Consider the following 21229-nt stretch of genomic DNA (forward strand, 5'->3'; position numbering starts at 1 on the left):
AACTGATGACCAGATAGGTGAGAACAGGCTTTGTGGGACACATCCTGGAGCCCAATCACAGGGCTGTAATCGACCAGGGTGTCTACATTGGCACTGCGGCGCTGTACCTCCAGCGCAGAAACCCGTAGGCCTCTCGTTGGGGGGGGGGGGGGGGGTTTACAGTGCTACAGTGGTGCAGTTTCTGTGCACTAAGTGGCCTGGCAGTGTGTACACCTCAGGAGTTACAGTGGAGAAAGCTTCTTTACTTCCCAGAAACTTGCCAGTGTAGACAGGGCCTAAGATGTTTCCGGCAGTCATCCTGGGCACGGATTCTGTGAAGAATGAAACCTGATTAACTCACTTCCCTGCCCTCAATAGGATTCACATATGGCGGGAATCCTTTGTTTCCTAGTTTGATCCCCACCCCCTATTAGTGGGAAAATACTAATAGTCCAGTACCAGGTGACATGATCATATGACCAGTGTCAAAGCAGCATCCCAGGAAGCTTCTAAGGAAGATGGGAGATCATCATCTTCAAAGACCTATTGTTCTCCCTAATGGCCCATCCAGGCTGATTGCTTCTACACTCTACAGCCCTCTACACCAACATTCCACACAAAGGGCTGGTCTACACTGGGGGGCGGGGGGGGGGATCGATCTAAGATACGCAACTTCAGCTATGCAAATAGCGTAGCTGAAGTCGAAGTATCTTGGATCAAATTACCTGGGGTCCACATGGCGCGGGATCAACGGCCGTGGTTCCCCCGTCGACTGCGCTACCGCCGCTCGCTCTGGTGGAGTTCTGGAGGAACTCGTTGAGAATTTGAAAGTAGAAGGCAGCCTGGGTGAAAGTGACCATGAAATCATAGAGTTTGCAATTCTAAGGAAGGGTAGAAGGGAGAACAGCAAAATAGAGACAATGGATTTCAGGAAGGCAGATTTTGGTAAGCTCAGAGAGCTGATAGGTAAGGTCCCATGGGAATCAAGACTGAGGGGAAAAACAACTGAGAAGAGTTCGCAGTTTTTCAAAGGGACACTATTAAGGGCCCAAAAGCAAGCTATTCCGCTTTGTAGGAAAGATAGAAAATGTGGCAAAAGACCACCTTGGCTTAACCACGAGATCTTGTATGATCTAAAAAATAAAAAGGAGTCATATAAAAAATGGAAACTAGGACGGATTACAAAGGATGAATATAGGCAAACAACACAGGAATGCAGGGCCAAGATTAGAAAGGCAAAGGCACAAAATGAGCTCAAACTAGCTACGGGAATAAAGGGAAACAAGAAGACTTTTTATCAATACATTAGAAGCAAGAGGAAGACCAAAGACAGGGTAGGCCCATTGCTTAGTGAAGGAGAAACAGTAACAGGAAACTCGGAAATGGCAGAGATGCTAAATGACTTCTTTGTTTCGGTCTTCACCGAGAAGTCTGAAGGAATGCCTAACATAGTGAATGCTAATGGGAAGGGGGTAGGTTTAGCAGATAAAAAAAAAATGAACAAGTTCAAAATCACTTAGAAAAGTTAGATGCCTGCAAGTCACCAGGGCCTGATGAAATGCATCCTAGAATACTCAAGGAGCTAATAGAGGAGGTATCTGAGCCTCTAGCTATTATCTTTGGAAAATCATGGGAGACAGGAGAGATTCCAGAAGACTGGAAAAGGGCAAATATAATGCCCATCTATAAAAAGGGAAATAAAAACAACCCAGGAAACTACAGACCAGTTAGTTTAACTTCTGTGCCAGGGAAGATAATGGAGTAAGTAATTAAGGAAATTATCTGCAAACACTTGGAAGGTGGTAAGGTGATAGGGAACAGCCAGCATGGATTTGTAAAGAGCAAATCGTGTCAAACCAATCTGATAGCTTTCTTTGATAGGATAACGAGCCTTGTGGATAAGGGTGAAGCTGTGGATGTGGTACACCTAGACTTTAGTGAGGCATTTGATACAGTCTCACATGATATTCTTATCGATAAACTAGGCAAATACAATTTAGATGGGGCTACTATAAGGTGGGTGCATAACTGGCTGGATAACCGTACTCAGAGGGTTGTTATTAATGGTTCCCAATCCTCCTGGAAAGGCATAACGAGTGGGGTACCGCAGGGGTCTGTTTTGGGACCGGCTCTGTTCAATATCTTCATCAACGACTTAGATATTGGCATAGAAAGTACGCTTATTAAGTTTGCGGATGATACCAAACTGGGAGGGATTGCAACTGCTTTGGAGGACAGGGTCACAATTCAAAATGATCTGGACAAATTGGAGAAATGGGCTGAGGTAAACAGGATGAAGTTTAACAAAGACAAATGCAAAGTGCTCCACCTAGGAAGGAAAAATCAGTTTCACACATACAGAATGGGAAGAGACTGTCTAGGAAGGAGTACGGCAGAAAGGGATCTAGGGGTTATAGTGGACCACAAGCTAAATATGAGTCAACAGTGTGATGCTGTTGCAAAAAAAGCAAACATGATTCTGGGATGTATTAACAGGGGTGTTGTGAGCAAGACACGAGAAGTCATTCTTCCGCTCTACTCTGCTCTGGTTAGGCCTCAGCTGGAGTATTGTGTCCAGTTCTGGGCACCGCATTTCAAAAAAGATGTGGAGAAATTGGAGCGGGTCCAGAGAAGAGCAACAAGAATGATTAAAGGTCTTGAGAACATGACCTATGAAGGAAGGCTGAAAGAATTGGGTTTGTTTAGTTTGTAAAAGAGAAGACTGAGAGGGGACATGATAGCAGTTTCCAGGTATCTAAAAGGGTGTCATAAGGAGGAGGGAGAAAACTTGTTCACCTTAGCCTCTAAGGATAGAACCAGAAGCAATGGGTTTAAACTGCAGCAAGGGAGGTCTAGGTTGGACATTAGGAAAAAGTTCTTAACTGTCAGGGTGGTTAAACACTGGAATAAATTGCCTAGGGAGGTTGTGGAATCTCCATCTCTGGAGATATTTAAGAGTAGGTTAGATAAATGTCTATCAGGGATGGTCTAGACAGTATTTGGTCCTGCCATGCAGGCAGGGGACTGGACTCGATGACCTCTCGAGGTCCCTTCCAGTCCTAGAATCTATGAATCTATAAATCTATGGAGTCGACGGTGAGCGTGTTCAGGGATCGATATATCACGTCTTAACGAGACGCAATATATCGATCCTGGATAAATCAATTGCTACCCGCCGGTACGGTGGGTAGTGAAGACGTACCCAAAGATGGACTACAAGACATCAGGAAAACTATCCCTGATAATGTCATGGCAAACCTGGTGGCTGAACTTTGTCCTCATCCACAACTATTTCACATTTGGGGACAATGTATACCTTCAAGTCAGCGGCACTGCTATGGGTACCTGCATCGCCCCACAGGAGGCCAACATTTTTATGACTGACTTTAGGGTGACCAGATGTCCCGATTTTATCGCGACGGTCCCAATATTTGCTTATTTGTCCTGCGTCCCGACCTACCTTCGGTCGGGACATGAATTGTCCCGATATTTTGCCTCCGCTCACAGGTGGAGTGGAGCCCGGAGGCGGCTCACAGCCCCCCTGACTCTGCCCCCTCCTTTCCCCATTGGATCCCTCCCCAAATCCCCGCCCTGGCCTCGCCTCTTCCCCAAGCACTCCACATTCCTCCTCCTCCCCCGTCCCTCCCAGGCTTGCATTGATCAGCTGTAGGGTGGTGCAAGCACTGGAGGGAGCGGGGAGGTGGAGACGGAGCAGAGGCAAGCTGGTGCGGGGCGGGGTGTGGAGCTCCGGTGGCCGTTTTTTTTTTTCTTCTTCTTCTTCTTCTTCCTTCTCCGCCACTGGCCATTTTTTTTTTTTGCTCGCCCCTCCCCCCCCGTATCCTGATATTTCACCTCTGTGATCTGGTCACCCTAACTGACTTAGAACAATGCTTCCTCAGCTCTTGTCCCCTAGCATCCCTACTCTACTTGCGCTACATTGAAGAATTCCACCTGGATTTCAACAATTTCCACCTCACCATCAACCTCAGCCTGGGCCAGTCCACACAAGAGATCCGCTTCCTGGATGCTACAGTGCAAATAAGCGATGGTCACATAAACATCACCCTATACTGGAAACCTACTGACCGCTGTACTTACCTATATGCCTCCAGCTTTCATCCAGACCACATCACACGATCCATTGTCTACAGCCAAGCTCTAAGATACAACCACATTTGCTCCAATCCCTCAGGAGACAAATACCTACAGGATCTCTATGAAGCATTCTTAAAACTATAATACCAACCTGCTGAAGTGAAGAAACAGATTGACAGAGCCAGAAGGGTACCCAGAAATCACCTACTACAGGACAGGCCCAACAAAGAAAGTGATAGAATGCCACAAGCCATCATCTTCAGCCCCCAACTAAAACCTCTCCAGTGCATCATCAAGGATCTACCACCTATCCTGAAGGACAATCCCTCACTCTCACAGACCTTGGGAGACAGACCAGTCCTTGCTTACAGACAGCCCCCCAACCTGAAGCAAATACTCACCAGCAACTACACATCATACAACAAAAACACTAATCCAGGAACCTATCCCTGCAACAAATTCTTTTGCCAATTCTGTCCACATATCTATTCACGGGATACCATCCTAGGACCTAACCACATCAGCCATACCATCAGGGGCTTGTTCACCTGCACATCTACCAATGTGATATATGCCATCATGTGCCAGCAATGCTCCTCTGCCATGTACACTGGCCAAACGGGACAGTCTCGACGCAAAAGAATAAATGGACAGCAATCAGATGTCAAGAATTATAACATTCAAAAACCAGTTGGAGAACGCTTCAACCTCCCTGGACATTCAATAACAGACTTAAAAGTGGCAACTTCAACAAAAAACCTTCAAAAACAGACTCCAACAAGAAACTGCAGAACTGGAATTAATTTGCAAACTGGACACCATCAAATTAGGCCTGAATAAAGAGTGGGAGTGGATGGGTCACTATAAGAACTAAAAACTAATTTCCCCATGCTAATTTCCCCCCTACTGTTACTCACACCTTCTTGTCAACTGTTTGAAACGGGCCATGCTGATTAACAGTACAAAAGTAATTTTTGCTCCTGCCGATAATAGCCCACTTTAATTGAATTGTCTCATTAGAATTGGTAAGGCAACTCCCATCTTTTCATGTACTACGTATATATATCTTCCTACTGTATTGTCCACTCCATGCATCTGATGAAGTGGGTCTTAGCCCACGAAAGCTTATGCTACAATAAATGTGTTAGTCTCTAAGGTGCCACAAGTACTTCTTCTTGTTATTCCAATGAGAGTAACTCCCTGCCTCTTACTACGGTAGAACACCCATATGTGCTGATCCTGACAGTTTTCCTGGCTAATGCAAGGTGTTATGGGATACTTAGCATAGCAGAATAAGACTATAGGAAGACACAGGCCACCATTCCAGGCCATGTAACTGCTAGAAGTGAATATACAAATAATGTTATATGCATTAAGCACATACTATCCATATTAATATATGTAATGTGAATCATATCTATTGATCATGTGATATATTATATTACCCCGGCATATATTGCTGAACACTTCAGAAATAGATTTAACCCCCACCTAAACAATTCAGCTAGTCCTAATGACCCAGATCCAATGACCCCACCCCTCATTACAGTGCCAATAACCCCTTCGAGAGCAGCCAAGCCTGTGTCAGCTTCATGATAGAGACACATTCTGTGTGGGACTCTCATGATGGGCACAAACGCGGCACATACAGCATTATGTTCTGCAAGCCTGGGAATTTACCGGATGACACTTGAGTGCTCCCTGGTGGTAGAGAGAGGAACAGGACAAGGAGGAGAAATACTTGAGAGAAATAAAAACTAAATACGTGTTTATAAATGTTATACACAGAAATAAGGAACAGAGAGAGAGAGCGAGAGGGAGATATGTCTCCTGGCCCCTGTCTATGGACCAAATTTTGCTTATTTACCCCACTGTGATTCTGGTGTAAATCCAATGAAGTCAATTCTTTCATTAAGATCTATTATTACTGTAGTAATATTTCGGAACCCCAGCTTTGTGCCCCTACAGAAATTTGGCTCAACCAGATATCTGGAAATTCCCCTGGTGCATTGGCTCTTTGTTACAGCCCCCAGGCACAGTGCGCATTCCCAGAGGTGAGCGGTCTGGCCAATGTACTCCTCCACTCTGGCTATTGCCAGCTGCTGGAATGGTCCCTTGGGGCTACGGACAGTTGAGGATGAATCAGGGAAGGCTTTGGGCTGCTTTGCTTCCAGGGACCGGACTGATCTGCAGTTATCCCCTGGGATTCAGTAGCTGTGAAAGCGGTGGAAAGCCAGCTGTGATAAATGAAATGGGGGGTAGCCCCCTTTGATGGACACCCAGCCAACCAGTTACCTGTAAAATCTCTCCTCGTAGCTGTTCTCTGCTTGCTTTACCTGTAAAGGGTTAAAAAGTCCCCCAGGTTAAAAAAAAATGTGAGCACCTGACCAAAAGAGCCAATGGGAAGGCTACAGCTTTTAAAAACTGGGAAAGAAACTTGCCCTTTGTCTGTTGTTCTCTGGAGAAGGAGACAGGGAGCAGCAATGCGGTGTAAGGCTTGAGCCAGGTATGAAACTTCATCAGATCATACCTAGAATTACTTATTTGAAACCCCCCAAATATGTAAGTAAATTAGGAATTTTTCGCTAGACGCAATTAGGTTTATCTCTGTTTATTTTTGCTTGTGGATCTCCTCTGTGCTAACCCTAGATGCTTTTGTTTGCTTGTTACCTTTAAGCTGAAAGAAAGCTATTTTGGGTGCTTAATTTTTGTAATTGTTTCTTTTCAAGATCAAGTCAAAAAGCCTAAGTTCCAGGTGTATTTTTTCCTTCCTGTTCTTAATAAAATTTACCTTTTTTAAGCACAGGATTGGATTTTTGGTGGCCTGAGAGGTTTGTGCATGTTGTTTGATTAGCTGGTAACCACAGGTAATTTCATTTGTTTTCTTCCTCAGCTCTTCCCTGGAGGGGGGTGAAAGGGCTTGAGGGTACCCCACAGGGAGGAATTCCCAAGTGTGCCTTCCTGGATTAAAATGGGATTTTTTGCATTTGGGTGGTAGCAGCATTTACCAAGCCAAGGTCAGAGACAAGCTGTAACCTTGAGTGTGTAATACAAGCCTGGAGTGGCAAGTATTAATTTTTAAAACCCTTGCAGGCCCTCACTTCCTGCACTCGAGGTGCCGGAGTGGGGATTCAGCCCTAACACCATCTTTGACCTCTCCACGGTCTGGTCTCCTAGTGAGCCCGTCTCAGATGAGCCCATCTCAGCCAGCCCCAGTAAATCCAAGGGCATTTCAGGGAGTCTGGATGGAGTCTCAGTTGGTGCAACGTGAGCACTGGAGGGAGCAGAGGAAATTGCACGTTACACCAATGTAGTGTCTGCCTAGGTGTAAATTCTAGCTCGAGGAGACATACCTGGGCTTGCTCTGACCCAGCTGGCAGCCAAAAATTGACACGTGGCTGCGCTTGGGCAAGTTATAGGACAGGCTCCCTGCCCCGAGTATGATCCCGTCCAAGACCACAGGTACGCACTCAGGGCGGCCAGACCCTCCCACCCTCATGGTGACACTTCTATTTCTAGCTAGATGAGAGCTAGTGTGACTATGTCTTCTCGAGCTGGAACATTCACCTTCCAGCCCCAGTGCAGACAGACCCGTGGGCCCCTCTGGACTCTCCTAGTCCCACCCGAGTTCAGCCCATGGACTTGGTTCCACTCACCCAATGGATACACGTCACCTCGGGTTCCCATGGTGGCTCAGACGCTATCAGAGCAGGTCGAGTTCTGAGGATTCTTTGCAGCCTCCTTATCTTGGAGAAATTAGACAGGAAGCCAAGTCAATTCATGTCCTGTTGCATTATATCTTATCAACCAACAGCACTGCACACAGGAAAGCACTGTCTTCTCAGCATGCCCTGCTCTCCTTCCTTCTGCCCAACCACTTCTCCCAGCCCCATAATCATTTACTTTGCTGAGTACCAATGTGGGAAACTGACCACAGTCAGGGCTGGCTCCAGGGTTTTGGCCGCCCCGAGCAGCCAAACAAAAACAAACAAAAAAAGCTGCAATCACGATCTGCAGCGGCAATTCGGCAGGAGGTCCTTCGCTCCAAACAGGAGTGAGGGACGTCCGCCGAATTGCCGCCAAACAGCTGGACGTGCCGCCCCTTTCCGGAAGTGGCTGCCCCAAGCACCTGCTTGGTAAGCTGGTGCCTCGAGCTAGCCCTGACCACAGTGCAGAGGGCCTAGCACCACTTCACAGAATCACAGAAATGTGGAGCTGTAAGGGAACTCAGGAGATCAAATAATCCATCCCCACGCAATGAGGCAGGACCAAGTGCACCTAGACCATCCCTGGCAGGTGTTTGTCCAACCTGTTCTTACAACCTCACAAAAACAGGGATCCCACAGCCTCCCTAGGTCACCTGTTGCTTGTTGAAACATTCTTAGAGTCAGAAAGCTTTTCTTAATATCTAACCTAAATCTCCCTTGCGGCTAACTAAGACAATTCCTTCTTGTCCCACCCTTGGTGGACATGGGCACCAATTGATCAGTCCTCTTTATAGCAACCTTTTGCATATTTGCAGATTCTTATCATGTCCCCCCTCAGCCATCTCTTTTCTGGAGAAAACATGCCCAATTCTTCCAACGTTTCCTCACAGGTCATGTTTTCTAAACCTCTGATCATTTCTGTTGCTCTCCTCTGGACTCCGTGCAATTTGTCCTCATTCTTCCTGAAGCGCAGCACCCAAACCTGGACACGGTTCTCCCACGCCTAGTAGAGGAGAACAGTCACCTCCCATCTCTGACCCACCCCACTCCTGTTAATGACATTTGCCTTTTTTCAGCAGCATCACACTGTAGACTCACATTCCATTTGTGGTTCACCAGAAACCTCACACCCTTTTCTGCTGTGCTTCTGCCGAGCCCGTGAGTCCCCACAACTCCCCTCTGAGTAACGACTTCCAACTAGCTTTGCACCCATCTTGTGGTAGTTTCATCTAGTCCATATTTCCTTAGCTTGAGTAGGAATACGTCATATGGGACTGTGATGAAAGACTTCCTAAATTCAAGATACATCACATCCACCTCTTCCCTCCATCCACTAGTCATGGTACCCAAGCAAAGAAGGAAATTACGTTTGTTTTTCATCACTTGTTCTTGACAAATCCATGTTGGTTATTACTTATTACCTATTATCCTCTAGGTTTTAATAAATTGGTAGTTTAATCATTTGTTCCAGTATCTTTCTGGGTATTGAAGTTAGGTTCTCTTCTCTAGACTTCCCTAAGAGCTCCTTTCTACCTTTTTTTGAAGTTTGCCCTTGTTATGAACCTCATCCATCCTCCATGAGTTCTGGAAGATAATCGCTAATGGTTCAGAGATTGCTTCAGACAGTTTCTTAAGTACTCTAGGGTGAATTTCATCAGGCCCTGCCGAGTTGCATAGATCTAACTTAGCTAAAGATTCTTTATCTGTTAACTTATCTGTTATTTCCCTGTTCTGGCCAGTTTCCTTCCCTCTTGTTAAAATTCACTGGTGTGAAGTATCTGTTCACAACTAAACTTTTTAATCCTGCATTCAGTAAAACGTAAGAGGTGCCCATACTGAGTGGTTGGTTGCTAACATAATGATCAGAGATGTCAGTGGCCTGGGGTTGTTAATGAGTCTTGCTGTAAGTAGTCATCTAAGGTGGTGCAGCTGTAATGCCGAAGTCACTTTCTGAGCAGTAGCTCTTCTTAACAAAAACCAAACAGAAGAACAGATCTTCATCCAGATCACAGTGCGGCTCCCTATGCGTGAGATGGTGCTGTCCAAGTCTCAGCTGTGATTATAGCTCTTGTCTGCAGCTGTTGTCTTGGAGACGCAGACAGAACATCAGTCCTGTTCCAGGTGGTGCCGTAGTACCAGGGTTAACACAGGAAGAAGATGAAAGAGGCAGCTAATAACTGTCCATGCTTGACAGTGTCAGTGAGCAGGATGTGGGCAGTCAGGTCTAGGGGTCAGAGCTGGACCTGGTAGCCAAGAACCGGAAGTGTCAGAGCCAGGGACAGGAGCCAGAAGTTGGACCCAGGATCAGAACTGGGGTCGGAGCCAAAGTTGGAGATGAGGAATCGGAGCTGAGGGTCAGAACCAGGTTACCTGGAGAGAGGCCAGGCAGGAGCCGGGCTGCACCGAGGCCGGAGCTATCATAGCTGCGGGCAAAAGCTTTGAGCAGCTACAGAACTGCTGCTGCTGGGCTTAAGAGCCTGTCTGCTGACCCTTCCCACCAATCAGGCAGTTTGGTACAGGCCATCTCTCCTCGTTAGGTTGCCTGGAGACTGGCTCTGCTGCAAGCCCTGATTCCCGATAGATGGTCCTTGTTGATGGTCCCATATGGCAGGGTCTTCAAGGGAGTGACTCCTCAGGACTTGGGGCTCTCCAGTCCTCCCATCCAGGTGTCCATAAGCTCAAGATGAAGAGGGCCAAAGAAATACACTCAAGCTCCTCCTCCTATGGTCACTCTCATGTGGGGTCTTACCAGGTCCCCTTTTCTTGTGGCCCCCTCCTAGAAGAACAGCTCTGGTCCAATCAGTGTCACACACATGCTTCTTCCAAATAGATCAACCTTCCACTGAGAAAAAACACTGCACACACATGTGGGTTTTGCCCACATAAAGTCAGTTTCTGCTCAGTGACTTCCCCTTTCTCAGCTGTTTCCCAGTCGTTTGCTCTGTCCTGTCTGGGTTGTGGTGAGCAGTGGGGTGTGATTCACCTGCCTTATTTCCTCCTCTGCCTACTTTAGAACAACACATTCCCTCTGGCTAAAGGCATTTCTTTGCTCTCCTGGTTGCCACTGGCCAGCAGAGTCTATCATGGCATGTGTGCTGGGGTCATTAACTGGGACCCCATTATATTGTCCAGCCAACCAAGACTTCATTCTCCAAGGCTTCCTCATTCGAGTGCCTTCCTGAAGATAAGAGTAAACTCAGCTGTCCCTGCCTGAATGAGCGTCGGCAAAGCTGTTCTGAGCAGGCGCCCTTAAGGGTTAGATTCAGAGACACAAATTACCAGTGTAGAAGTACAGATCTTCCCAGATCCCCAACTGGTGCAAATCGGCATCGGTCCAAAGGCGTCCACACCCCCATTTACACCAACTGAGGATCTGGCCCTATATTATCGAGAATGAGGAAGCTTGCCAGAAACGACCCTACGACTACACGGAGGAAACTGAGCTCAGAGTCAGTGTGGAGGCTGCTGGAACCAGACTACCAAGCCAAGGCGGGAGGCAAAGCCCAGACACCAAGAGCTAGCGAGGCTCCCTGCTTACCCCTGGCTGAGTTACACATCCCCATACGCCACAGACTGCGACCTGCGACCTGACCTCTGCTCCCCTCCCCAGCTCAGTTCTTCCCCGGCTCTAGTGGCTGTGGCTGTTTGGGGCAGTAGCTGGTGCTGTTGGCAGAGTCACGTGGCGAAGGGCTGAGCGCACACGGCTGAGGAAAGGCTGGTGTTCCTGGGGGGCAGCGCTAGGCTCGCAGTGTGTGGCAGTAGCGAGGGGGACAGTGCAGTGCCTGGAGTGGAGACGTTGAGGGCATGTGCTGGTTGCTGCTGAACTTTTTATTTCCTTTCTTTTGTGTGTTTCTTTTCCTCAGTGTTTTTCATGTTTCGCTGGAGGTTGCAGTGGGGGAGGGGGAGAAGAACAGCTGTTGATGGAGAATGTTTGATCCAGCAGCTGCACGAGCTCTTCTCTGCTGGAGGAGACAGTGGCAGAAAAGCCCCAAACAGATTTTATATCCCCCCCCCTACCCCCACAATCAGGCTTCAGTGAACCTGCTTCCCCCATCAATCAGGTTTTGAGCACCGAGCCTCCAATCACCCAGTGATGTTTGTGCAGTCTGGCCTCCATCCATAAGGTTTCCGTGCACAGTTCCTGTTACAACCAGTGAGAGTGAACAGGGAATAGCTACCATGATGTTTGCAATATGCCCTGACGGTCTGAACCTCTGACCCACTCAGCTCCCTTGGTACGGACACTGACTGCATGTCCCCGCGGGAGGGGAGGCCCCAGGAGGGTGGAGTTAGCGTATCTGGCCCCTGAGCCAGCCTCCCCTCCAGTTCCAGCATAGGAGGCAGGGCAGGGACGGACTGTAGGGACCATTATCAGCTGCTGAGTTTAAATCAGCCCCCCCGCCCCAGCTGTTCCAGCCCCCAACAAGGCTGTGTAGTGCCTGTCAATGAGGTTCCCTGAGGGCCCCATTCCCAGGTGGGGCACAGCAGAGAATGGGGGCCAAAGCTGGTTAATTACATTTCAGCCTGAAGTTTACCAACAGCTTCAAACCTGGATAAATGCTCTAGTCGGCTTCTGAGCAACTGGGGGATGGAAACAAAGCAATGGGATTAGATGTAGACATTGGTCATGGGAAAATACTCACTCGGGTCTGACAAGCATCTAAGCAGTTTGTATGCAGTCGTCCATTTAGTGGGGTCCTTAGGCTGCTGGAGGATTATAGGGACATGATAGAACGGTCCCACCCCCGGTCCAACAGCCTCTGTGCTATTGAGGAAGATGAAAGTCTCAGGAAAAGAGAACATCAAACTGGCACAGAGGGGAACGATCCCATAGCTGGGACCCTCCTTCCAGAGGATGCCATGGTATCCTCTCTCACTGAGGATACCTCTCCAGGGGAGGGAACTCCAGTTATTGATAAGAGACAGGTAATAGTAAGGGGGATTCAATCATTAGAAACATAGTTAGCTGGGTTTGCGATGACCGGGAGAACCTCATGGTGACTTGCCGGTCTGGTGCGAAGGTTGCAAATCTCTCAAGACATCTAGACAGACATATTTGTAGTGCGGGGGAGGAGCCGGTGGTCGTGATACATGTAGGTACCAGTGACATAGGGAGTGATAGGAGAGAGATCCTGAAGGCAAAAATTTAGGCTGCCAGGTAAGAGATTGAAGTCCAGGACCTCCACACGTATGGCCAGTTAGACAGGCAGAACTGCAGGGTCTCAGTGCATAGATGAGACGATGGTGTAGGGAGGAGGGTTAGATTTATTAGGAGCTGGGGAACCTTTTGGGAAAGGGGGAGTCTATACAGGAAGGATGGGCTCCACCTAAACCAAAATGGAAGCAGATTGCTGGCACTTAAAATTAAAGAGGTCATAGAGCAGTTTTTATACGAAGGGCTGAGGGAAAGCCGACATGTGTGGAGTTGCACGTGGTTCAGAGAGAGACATCCCTTAGGGGAGGATCTATTAATGGAGAGTCTGTGTGTCCTAGTAAGGAGGAGAGGACGGAAGATGATAAAATACACGTAGGATCTGATGAGAAACAACCAAATAAAAAAGAGTCCCATTCAATTACATTATGCAAGGCAGACACCTAAAAAGTGTCAAGTTTTTAAAGTATTTATATACCAAGGCTAGAAGTCTAAATAATAAGATAGGTGAACTAGAGTGCCCCATATTAAATGAGGATATGGATATAATAGGCATCATAGAAATTTGGTGGAATGAGGATAATCATACTACCGACCACCTGACCAGGACGGTGATAGTGACTGTGAAATGCTCAGGGAGCTTAGAGAGGCTATAACAATAAAAAACTCAATAATAACGGGGGATTTCAACTAGCCCATTATTGACTGGGTACATGTCACCTCAGGACGGGATGCAGAGATAAAGTTTCTTGACACCTTAAATGGCTGCTTCTTGGAGCAGCTAGTCCTGGAACCCACAAGAGGAGAAGCAATTCTTGATTTAATCCTAAGTGGAGCACAGGATCTGGTCCAAGAGGTGACTATAGCTGAACCGCTGGTAATAGCGACCATAATATAATTAAATTTAACATCACTGGAAGGGGAGGAACACCACAGCAGCCCACCACAGAAGCATTTAATTTCAGAAAGGGGAACTAAACAAAAATGAGGAAGTTAAAGAGAAATTAAAAGGTACAACGCCAAAAGTGAAATCTCTACAAAATTCACCTTAATAGAGGCTCAATTTAAATGTATGCCCCAAATTAAAAAAAAAAAAAAACATAGTGTGACAAAGTTCCTCCTCTATCTTGGTGGGTCCTGCGCTTATGGGCGGATTTTCTTGCCTCAGAGATTCACCATGTGGCTTGGGGAACAGCCCAGAGACCTGCCCCTCTGGAAGAACCCACAGTCCAGGTCAATTGGGAGGTTTGGGGGGAACCCGGGCCCGCCCTCTACTCCGGGATCCAGCCCAGGGCCCTGTGGACTGCAGCTGTCTAGAGTGCCTCCTGGAACAGCTGCATGACAGCTACAACTCCCTGGGCTACTTCCCCATGGCCTCCTCCAAACACCTTCCTTATTCTCACCACAGGACCTTCCTCCTGCTGTCCTCTGTCCTCAGTCCTCCAGCAGCACACCCTCTCAGCTCCTTGCACCTCTTGCTCCTAGCTCCTCAGACTCACACCACAAACTGAAGTGAGCTCCTTTTAAAACCCAGGTGCCCTGATTAGCCTGCCTTAATTGATTCTAGCAGCTTCTTCTTAATTGGCTCCAGGTGTCCCAATTAGCCTGCCTGCCTGAACTGGTTCTAGCAGGTTCCTGATTACTCTCGTGCAGCCCCTGCTCTGGTCACTCAGGGAACAGTAAACTATTCATCCAGTGACCAGTATATTTGCCCTCTACCAGACTCCTGTACCCCACTGGTCTGGGTCTGTCACAATAGTAAGAGAGCCAAAAAAGTGCACCATGGCTAAACAACAAAGTAAAAGAAGCAGTGAGAGGCCAAAAGGCATCCTTTAAATAGTGGAAGTTAAATCCTATTGAGGAAAATAGAAAGGAGCATAAACTCTGGCAAGTGAAGTCTAAAAATATAATTAGGAAGGCCAAAAAAGAATTTGCAGAACAGCTAGCCAAAGACTCCGAAAGTAAGAGCAAAACATTTTTGAAGGACATCAGTAGCAGGAAGCCTGCTAAACAACCAGTGGGGCCACTGGACGATCGAGATGCTAAAGAGGCACTCAAGGACAATAAGGCCATTGTGAAGAAGCTAAATGAATTCACACCTGTTCTTCTATTTTCCACCCATATGTCTCACAACGATTACGGTGACCAGTGTGACACAGGCTTTCATTAGCACCCTCACGTGGCATGCTTTGATGGACTAGTATGTCCAAGGGGATCCATGTAACCCCGATGTGCCCCTGTGCCCCCTACTGGTTGGCATCAGCAGGGACTTAGGTCACAGATAGATTTCTGGATTACATGGCAACCTGCCAGGAAGAATTTTTCCCTATCATTCTGTGTGTAGGCTCTGAGCAGAACACCCTGCACAGGGGCGAGGGGTCGGGGGTGGGCTTGGGCTGGGTCTTGCCTGGTGTGAGAGATCAGGGGGGGATGCAGTTAAGTGAAGCAGCGAGTTCCCAGCGGGCACTCTTGAGCATTTATTTTAGTTGCACTGAGCAGTCACTTTACAACATTGGTGATGAGGAAAAACGTAAGACTGGCAACTTATAGGAAAATGGAAACCTGGAGCCAGTAATTTCCTTGCAAATGAGATTATAAATAAAAGACAAATAGAGGGATATTCCTCAGTGGCTGCTTAAATAAACCTACTCCCTCTTCAGGAGTTTGGTACGCTCCCAGGAAGCAGGAGGTAAAACTTCAGAAGATCTGCAAGAGATCTGAACAGAGCAAGCACAGACACCACAGCCAAGCGTTACCGTAGAACATTGCAAGTGTCATGGCAGAGTGAGGAGGTGAAACCGTAGCTGTGTATGTGGAAGACGTAAAACTATTAGCTGACTAGCGCTCGGTTGGAAATGTCCTATGTGCTGCAGGGCAGATTAGTAACACCACAAACCAATGGGGGAATTCAAAGCCGATTGCTGGCAGAAGGGGACGTAACCTGACCCAAAGCAACAGACTGAGCAACAGCAATGGAGGCGGCAGTGAAAAAATGTACAATCTTTGCACTTAAAATTGAGGGACAATTAAACTGACTCAGACATCAGTTTGTAACTTTAAAATGGCAGCCTCTCAAACCCCGGAGGGCAGGGCCTGATTTACAGTTTATGAGCCCCTAGGCACAGCATCTTCAGCGATTGTGACGTTCCCCTCTGGTGTTATCCGGACCGGAGATCTGCTAGGCCTCTCCAATCCTCGACTCTGGGAGCCAGCCTTATCCCGCTCTGCTGTGAGAACCCCTCTCTTGGGCTGTTCACGCACAGCCTCTGGTACGTAAGCTGCTCCCAGCTACTTGCAAGCGAATGACACTAGCCAATATCTCTGGTCCCAGACACAACCCTAGGAACCTCCGTCTTGCATTATCCAGTAATGCCCACTGGACGCTGCAAGCTTATATGAGTTCATCAATTTAACAAAGAAATTGATATGTACCAGGCTTGTTATCCCAAGGGGAGCCGTTGACACACTTCAGACCAAATGCACTGCTTCAGGTAGAATAAACAAACAGATTTATTAACTATAAAGGTAGATTTTAAGAGATGATAAATCAAAGCATAACAAGTCCAAGTGGTTACCAAAAGAAAAGGAAGTATAAGCACGCCGTCTAAACTCTCAACCTATTAGACCTCATGACTGGCAGCCCTTTGTCCTGCTCCACCCCCTTTTATAGCTTTGACACAAGTTGGGAATCTTTTGTCTCTCTGGGTCCCCACCCCTCCTTCTAAATGGAAAAGTACCAGGTTTAAGATGGATTTCATTATCAGGTGACATGGGTACATGTCACTCTAAGACCCCTTGTCTCCATTCCCCATGGGCTGGCCCACACGTACACAGGGAGGCTTTCAAGTAACTAAGGCCGTTTACAACTGATTGTTTCTGGAGCATCCTTAATGGCCTCCACTTAATATGTTTTTCATCAATGACACAGGTTTATATCTTATTCTCCTAACTCCAGATATAGAAATAATATATGCGAACAAACAGGATGAACACACTTGATAGATTACAAGCTTTCTAAAAACCCCATACAAGGGCTATTTAGAGTAAAGCATATTCCAGTTGTCTCATATTCATAAGCATATTTCCATAAAGCATATGGAGTGCAACGTCACAGGGGGCTCCAGCCAGTTCTAATTTGTATTGGAACCCCCTACGTATTGAACCCGGCCCTGGTTGCTGTCGACTCCTCCTGGCAGAAGGGTTACTCCTGGCAAGAAAAGCAGAAACATGACAATAGGTTCCAAGGCCACTGAGAGTGTAATGGGCAAACTGGCGGGTTGTGTCTGGGAGGCGACACACACAGCCCCTGGATCTTGACCCATAGGGATAATGGAGCCACGGGAAATTCTTCACGGTGCTGACTGCTCACTGGGGATGATCCGTCTGCACTGACAAGGATTCAATCCCAGGGACAATCTGATCTATTCAGATCATTACACTGCAAGAGCCAATGCCTGCCTAGTCCACAGTGAGTGACCCCTGGAGCTCTCAGGAGAGCCAAAGGAAGGGAACGCGGAGGTGCCAGGACAGGACATTCTGTTCTGGTGCCCAAGACATCTAGGATACCCCTCGATAGTGACCGACTCTCACTAACACTTGCAGTGACGTTCCCAGCTGGCTCATAACCAATCCTGCATCATTCGGGGGCAAATCACCTTTACAGCAGTGATGAGACCCAGCTAGAGATGACTGTGTCACAGGCTGGTATTGGAACAGAGCAGAGGACCTCTTACCGTCTTTGTGCTGGTGGTGGGGACAGCAGACATGGATAGATCATAAGTCTGAGATTTTGTGCTGGACGTTCGGAATCCCTTGATCCATCTCCTGTACTCCTCTCTCACCTGGAGAGTGAGGGACATGGTCACTGCACTATGTAACTAATGCTGAGAAGATCAGAGATGGCCACCGCGAGGCCAGTGAAGGTGCTGTGTGGGCGCTGATGGGCCGTGGGCATTACCTGGCGATTGAGGAGACAGTGCACCAGGAAGATGAAGGCTCCCTGCAGGCTGTTGACGATGGTGAAAAAATACGCCATGACCGTGGCTGCTGGGCCGACTTGGAGGAGACCAAGGCTCCATGTGCAGCCCAGAATGAAGAGCTGGGCGATGGCTTTGAAGGTCAGTAACCTGGGTAAAGGCAGATGGAGAGATCCCGTTACAATAACCCTATGGAGAGCAATTGGGACAAGAGGTTCTGGGCAGAGTGGGGTGGAGCTACTGGCCCTGGCTTTCCTGTGTGGGACAGGGTTACTGTCAATGCAAACACACTGGGAATTCGTTCCTATGGATCCTAGATATGCTGTTCCCCTCCTGCAATCCCTCACACCCTCCCAGTGCCAAGGACCCTCCAAACCAAGACATCTGACCCTCCAGGATTGTTTTGTTGCCGTCTCACCTGTGGTCTCTGAGGGTGGACACACCTGCATTGAGGGAGGAGAGTCTGTTTCTCAGGATCCACAGGGTCAGCGCAAAGAACGTTATATTTATCTGTGGGAACAGTGGGAAATATTTCCTGTAAAACATCCCATCCGGGGCCGGTGACTCCAGCTGAGGCAGAGAACGATCCCAGGGGACCGAGCCGAACACTGCACAACTGGGGACTGCTCATTTCCGGTGGGAATCATCCCCTCTCCTGTAATATCCCCTGGCAGCTCTCGGTCCCTCCCCATGCGTGGAGCTGACAGCACAGCCAGGGCTGAGATGGATCAATGGGATCACAGAGGTCAGATGCTGCTCAGAGTTAAACATAGAGCCTCTCCAGTGGAGTCAGTAGTCATCTGGGGTTTACACTGGTGTAACTGAGAGCAGGATCTGGGTGAGAGATTCCAGATTCTGCCTCTAGAATACTTCCTGCCACCTTCAGGCTGTAACAAATTCCACCCCCCCCCAACTTCCCCAGGGGGTAGGGAGGAATATGTAGGGACATTTGTTTCCCTCCCTACAAAACCACTGCAGAGTGCAGCCCTCTCCCTTCCTCGTTCCTTGGGTCATTAACTAGACTAGACCAAACTCTTCTGTCTTCACTTGGCAAAACTCCTACTGACGTCCATGGGAGCTGTGCCCGAGTAAAGGCTGTAGGATCCTGCCTGGGGATACAGCACAGGGACTAATCCCGGGATTGACCACAGCAGATGAGCCAGGTGGGACCTAACTGGGTCTTTCCTTGTGTTTTTTGGGCCACGTTCTCCTCCCTGCTTCACTGAAATCAATGGGGTGGCAGAGGTGAGAGGAGAATGGGGCCCTGTGGTTCTGGGAGGTACCCACCAGGATTATGGCACAGACTGGACCCAGGAAGCTCCAACGAAAGCCTCTCTCCGGGCTGAGCCAGCAGCTAGCGGGAGGGAGGAAGAAGAAGGTGACGTTAATGGGATTACTGCCCTTTTTCAGCCCCGGGGCAGAGAGGGGGGGTCACGGGGGCAGAGAGGGGGGGTCACAGGGCAGCTGGCTCTCAAAAGCGAGATGGATCTCAGCCTGCCTGTGACATGGCTGACTCTCTTGCGGGCAGCAGGTGAACAGCCCTTCCCATCTACCTCAGCATCTCCTGCTTCCAACCACCACTTCCTCTTCCACCTCCTCAATGACCCTTTCTGGTGGACGGGCGCAGTATTGCTGGAGGGCCAGACATGCAGCGGATGGACATTGGCCTCGCTGCACAGAAGGAAGTGGATCTGCCCTGATTTATACCAGCTGAGGATCTGGCCTGGGGTGTCTAGAACACGCCACGCCCTGTTTTAGTGAGTCGCTCACTTTAGAGAGGGGATCCTCAGGGATCTGCACACAGGAAGAAGGTGCATTTGTTTCCTACCCACCACTCCCACAAACAGAGCCTGGGAGCTGGGAGTCAAGCTGGGATCTTTCTGGCTTGTTCTTCCACATCATCAGTGGGGTGAGGAGTGTAGATGTCTGACAGGTGGGCAGCTCAACTACAGCGCTCGGGGCAGCTTAGTGTCCCTGGGGATGGGAAGGGTCCCAGGAGAACATTCAGCTCCCAGGCACGGTGAGCAGGGAAAATCGAGGTCCAAGTCAGACCTGGGGTGAGCCGGACAAGCGCATGGAAGCCACATCCCAGCTCCCCTTCGGGATGGGCGCTGCACGTACTGTTTGGAAGTTTCGTAGCCTTCAGGATTCACGGCTGCAGAAATAGCCACCACCAGGACTGGGAATCCGTAGCCGAACGGGTACATGAATCTCTTCTTGAACCGGCTGGCGCTGGTGTAATTCACGACCTTCAGGTTCCTGACGGTGAGGAAGAGGTGCAGCCCCTCCAGGAACATCCAGGAGAAGCAGGCCAGGAAGAGGTAGTGTAGGAGGCCAGCAATGACAGCACACGCCACCTGGGGGAGACAGAGAGCCCAAGGACACTGCGGTGGGGAAGGGAAATGCTGAGTATGGGGGCGACCTGCCGGGGGGTCACACCGGGATTCTTGTTAGCAGAGCTCTCCAGTTATAGCGCTCCGTGACCCAGGGACGGCAGGTTCCTCGGTCTATGGAGGGTCCTGCGGGTGCACATTGCTGATGCAGGAAGGGAGCAGAGATTAGTGGTTAGAGCAGGGGAGCAGGGCTCAGGGGATCCAGGTACTGTTCCCAGCCCTACCACATAGTCCCTGGGTGATTATGGGCAAGGCACATAAGAGAGGAATTGATGCAAACGGACACTGACATACGGATAGAACTAGCTGAACTCCAGGGGTTGGGGACACTCAGACCACTGTCTCCAGTGTGAAGGGGCGTAACGGGATTGCCCAATGCAATCTCCCCGGGAATCCTCTATGTCCTGCACAGCCCAGAATCCAGGGATCGCAAAGGGGTTCAAACCACACACCCCAGCCCTGCTGGAGGAACAGAGCAGGGGAGAATCAGGCCGTACCGGACTGCCAGTGCGTGTCACTGGGGTGAGGAAGAGCAGGTCGGCCAGGAAGAGGCAGAGGCAGAGCTGCAGGTGGAGGGAGGTGCTGACGCTGCGGATGGAGCGGCACAGGAGGAAGGTGAGGATGGCGAGGAAGAGGCACAGCAGGGAGAGGGTCAGTCCCACGTAGGTGATGATGGTCAGTGTGTAACTCCCCTGTAACACAGCAAAGGGAGAATCACGAGTGACCCCAGCCCAGCCCCCTGGGTTCTGACTCAGCCTTTCCCCCAGCAAAGCCTCCAGTCACTCCAGGAAGAGCTTTGCCCACGGCTGAGTGCAGAGCTCAGGGTCCGGCCCCATATCAGATCCAGGGCCCCGCCTGCCGGTGGGGAATGGGTTTACTCCGGGAGGAATCTGGAGTGACTCCTGCTCCACTGGGGAGGATTAAAGG

General features: G+C 49.0%; 1 protein-coding gene across 1 annotated transcript in view; it reads right to left on the reverse strand.

The window, feature by feature from the left end:
* The window catches only part of LOC128828471 (uncharacterized), a gene marked incomplete at its 5' end in the record, with an annotated part of 134817 nt that overhangs the window by 24439 nt on the left and 89149 nt on the right, over window positions 1-21229 (reverse strand). The window contains 7 exons of the mRNA XM_054013169.1: window positions 12883-12913; window positions 17667-17774; window positions 17891-18059; window positions 18328-18419; window positions 19197-19263; window positions 20031-20293; window positions 20800-20994. Coding sequence (XP_053869144.1) covers window positions 12883-12913; window positions 17667-17774; window positions 17891-18059; window positions 18328-18419; window positions 19197-19263; window positions 20031-20293; window positions 20800-20994 — 925 coding nt within the window. The remainder of the gene's footprint in view (window positions 1-12882; window positions 12914-17666; window positions 17775-17890; window positions 18060-18327; window positions 18420-19196; window positions 19264-20030; window positions 20294-20799; window positions 20995-21229) is intronic.

Source organism: Malaclemys terrapin, chromosome 23 (genome assembly GCF_027887155.1).
Source record: "Malaclemys terrapin pileata isolate rMalTer1 chromosome 23, rMalTer1.hap1, whole genome shotgun sequence".
Classification (NCBI taxonomy): domain Eukaryota; kingdom Metazoa; phylum Chordata; order Testudines; family Emydidae; genus Malaclemys; species Malaclemys terrapin.